The sequence below is a fragment of the Ichthyophthirius multifiliis genome (genome assembly GCF_000220395.1).
Source record: "Ichthyophthirius multifiliis unplaced genomic scaffold scaff_1120509249484, whole genome shotgun sequence".
NCBI classification, from domain to species: Eukaryota; Ciliophora; class Oligohymenophorea; order Hymenostomatida; genus Ichthyophthirius; species Ichthyophthirius multifiliis.
In genome coordinates this window covers 1-3,618 of record NW_004087671.1, presented here as the reverse complement: position 1 = coordinate 3,618, position 3,618 = coordinate 1, and the positions used below count along the sequence as shown (strand labels likewise).

The window sequence follows — 3,618 nt, the reverse complement described above, 5'->3', positions numbered from 1 at the left end:
CATATATTTTTTATTTTTTTTTTTCAAATATAATATTAAATTCTTATTTAGCATTTATTATAATTAATATATAATTTTTTAAATATAATAAAGAATAATCAAATTTTACTTAAGTAATGGTAAAATATAAAAATTAAACTTAAATTAAAATTATAAAGCTTTTTATTTTTCATTATTATTATAAAGGATTAATATGAACTGAGAGAAATAATAGGAAAAGGTTCATATGCAACTGTATATAAAGCGTAAAATAAAATCAAAAATAAAAATAAATTTCTATATATTAAAATCATCAAAAGTATAAATAAGTAAACAAATGAAATTTTGGCCATGAAAATTATAGAACTTGAAGTATTTTTTTTTTTTTATATTATATTCTTTATAAAATTTTATATATAATTAAATTTTATTTTTTTATCATTTTTTTTTTTTTAAATATTAAATAAAAATAAGATTTTCTTTACACATTTATTTTTATTAATTAAAAGGAAAACGAAAATATTTAAGATTTTATTTAAAAAGAAATTTTATTAGTATAAGAATGTTAAAATTAAAATATAACACAAATATACGAGTATTTTGTAGATAAAAATAAAATATTTATCGTAATGGAGTACTGTTCAAATGGATCAGTAGCTTAATTAGTACAAAAAAAAATTAAATTAAAATTATAAAATAATAATATAAAGATTAAAAAAAAGGATAATTATAAGAACCTTATATTGCAATTATATTAAAAGAAATACTTTAAGCTTTATATTATTTACATTTTAATCAAAAAATGCATCGTGATATAAAAGCAGCAAATATATTAATTCACAAAAACGGTACTATAAAATTATGTGATTTTGGAGTAAGTTCAAATACAACAAGTTCATTTTAAAAATTATAAACTTTCGTTGGGACCCCATATTATATGGCACCTGAAGTTATTTTAAATTAAGAATATGATTTTAAGGCTGATATATGGTCATTAGGTACATATTAAAATGTATATTATTTTTAATGCTTTTTTAAAAAAGTTAATATTTTATTTTTATTTTTTTATAAAATATATTCATAAATGAATGCAATTTTTTATAATAAAAAAGGAATAACAACTATTGAAATGGCTACTGGAAAGCCTCCTCATTATGACCAAAAACCTTAAGTAGCTATGAAAAAAATAATAAATGAAGAATCGCCTATTTTAGAAGGAAATTTATCAAAGCAAAATATAAATATAAATATATAAATATATATATATATAAATATATATATATATATATATTAATTTACAAAATTAAATAGATAATTAAAAAATTTTATTAGCTGTTGTTTAAAAAAATAACCAGAATAAAGGCATTCAGCTGAATAATTATTAAATCATAATTTCATAAAGTTAGCGAAAAAACCTTCTTATTTATTGGATTTGTTAGATATTGATATTTCTTAAAAAAAAGTACTTTAATGTTAAAAGGTTAATAAGTAAGGGCAAATTCAATGATGATCGGTAATAATGTATTAATAAATCGAAAATTAGGTGGAGGAAAGACTGCTGATACAGAATTTTTATTATAGAATAGTGGGAAACCTTTGACTTTGGAATAAAGAATAGAAGAATAAAAAGATTTATTGGAATTTTCGAATTATTTGAATAGTTAATAAAATGCTTCATGTAAAAATATGAACTAAATAGTAATTAAGATATAAAAGGGCAACAAATAAAAAGAAGAAAAGACAAAATAATAAATTTAAATTAAAAATAATAGTATGAATAATACCATAATTAGTATTAATAATGGAAATAATTCAAATAATAATACAGATTCAGATACTATAAAGAATTTCCTTCTCACAGATAGCGATTCTTCTTAAGATAATTGCAGTGGGCCACATCCACATCATCATTTTATTTAAAGTATTAATACAAATGAATAGGAAAAAAGAAAGATTTTAGAAGGTATCACATTTTGTTTGTTTGTTTTTATTTATTTTTTTTATTAGGAATGAGTAGAAATAATGTATTATTTAAAAGTGTAGTGGATAAAGTATTTGTATAATATATTAGTTATATAAAAAATAAAAAAAATTCCGAATATTTAAGCTAGGCTATTCAAAATCTAAAAAATTCTCTTGATGAAATGGAAAGAGAAGAATTTGGAAGTTGCAAAAAAATAATTTCTTTAATATATAAAACTATAAAAGATTATTAATATAAATGAGAAAAAAAATAAAAAAAATTAAATAATAAAAAAAAACAAAAAATTTAAATTTTTTAAAAAAAATAAAATAAAAAAATTATATAATAATTTTAATAGTCTAATAAATTAAAAATACAAAAATATATTTTATATATATATATAAATAGATATATATATATATATTTATATTTATATATTATTATATTTTATATTTTATTTATTGTGTTTATAAAATTATTTTTTAAACATTTTTTTATAAAAAGATATATTAAATTATTTTTTTTTATTTTTTTTAAAAAATATGTTTTTAGATTAATAGTTTTTTTTTTTTATTTTTTTTTTATTTTTATATATTATACTTATATATTTAAAATTAAATATATAATTTTGTATAAAATTAAAATAAAATAAAATTTTAAAAAATATATATATTATTTATATATATTAATAAACATAATTTTTATAAAAAATATTTAATTTTACTTTAATTTATCATTTTTAAAAATAAATAACCAATTTTTTCATTTTTTAAATATATACTAATAAATATCAAAAAATATTTTAATTTTTTATTTCTTATAAAATATTATTAGAGAAATAAAATTATTATCTATATAAAAATAATAATATATTTTATTTAATTTAATATATATATGTTTTTATATTTATAATATATTTTTAAAAAATAATGAATTATATGAAAAAAATAATTTTATTATTTTTATGTAATTTAGTAATATAGTAATATACAAAAGAAGTTAATCAAATGTTATTTTTATGAGTGAGATTAAAAAATTTAATATTTTGGTTCAAATACTTATGCCTATATATATAAATTAAAGTTCTTTATCCTATAAAACAGAAGAAAACAAGCAAACATAATTTTAATTTCAAAAAACTTATAATTAAATTTAAACAATAATAAGTAATATTAAAAAAAAAAAAATTAAAAAAAGAACTATAAATTAGATTCTTTAATTTGTATATAGTTTATTTTTTAAAAAAATATAATATATAAAAAAAAAAAAATTAAAAACATAAAATAATTATTAAATAAAATCATGTTTTAAAATATAATAATTATTATATTAAATTAATTAAATTTAAAAAATTACATAATAAAAAGAAATATAAAATATTATTTAGTTTAAATTAAAAAAAATATTAATTAAAAATATAAAGTAAAATATCTATAATAAAAAAAAAAATTATATATAAAAAAAATAACTTATTATGAAATTTAATATAAAATCATTTTATATATAATAATAATTTTTTTAAGTTTAAATAAAATGTATATATTTTTTATAATTATTAAAAAATTTAAAATAAAATAATAAATTATTTATAAATATATAAATATTTATTTAAAAATATTTTTTTTTATTAAATTTATAAACATAATAAAATTAGCCTTATAAATAAAATAAATAAA

The 3,618-nt window shown here is 13.5% G+C and overlaps 1 protein-coding gene across 1 annotated transcript, besides 13 other annotated features; it reads left to right on the top strand. All coding sequences in view use genetic code 6, as the record gives it.

Moving 5' to 3' along the window:
- Positions 1–7: part of a microsatellite that runs on past the window's edge.
- A 277-nt stretch (positions 8–284) lies between these two features.
- Positions 285–1,768, top strand: IMG5_007600 (serine threonine ste20, putative). The gene is made up of 5 exons (XM_004039804.1): positions 285–351; positions 489–644; positions 702–977; positions 1,092–1,209; positions 1,291–1,768. The coding sequence occupies exons 2-5, from the start codon at positions 542–544 to the stop codon at positions 1,484–1,486; spliced, it is 693 nt and encodes a 230-aa protein (XP_004039852.1). The 5' UTR covers positions 285–351; positions 489–541; the 3' UTR covers positions 1,487–1,768.
- Positions 1,215–1,270: a microsatellite.
- A 429-nt stretch (positions 1,769–2,197) lies between the features above and the next one.
- Positions 2,198–2,254: a microsatellite.
- Positions 2,206–2,272: a microsatellite.
- A 59-nt stretch (positions 2,273–2,331) lies between these two features.
- Positions 2,332–2,388: a microsatellite.
- Positions 2,351–2,404: a microsatellite.
- Positions 2,360–2,405: a microsatellite.
- A 99-nt stretch (positions 2,406–2,504) lies between these two features.
- Positions 2,505–2,531: a microsatellite.
- Positions 2,532–2,558: 27 nt separating this feature from the next.
- Positions 2,559–2,664: a microsatellite.
- A 138-nt stretch (positions 2,665–2,802) lies between these two features.
- Positions 2,803–2,864: a microsatellite.
- Positions 2,865–3,366: 502 nt separating this feature from the next.
- Positions 3,367–3,407: a microsatellite.
- Positions 3,375–3,415: a microsatellite.
- Positions 3,416–3,514: 99 nt separating this feature from the next.
- Positions 3,515–3,550: a microsatellite.
- Positions 3,551–3,618: the final 68 nt, after the last annotated feature.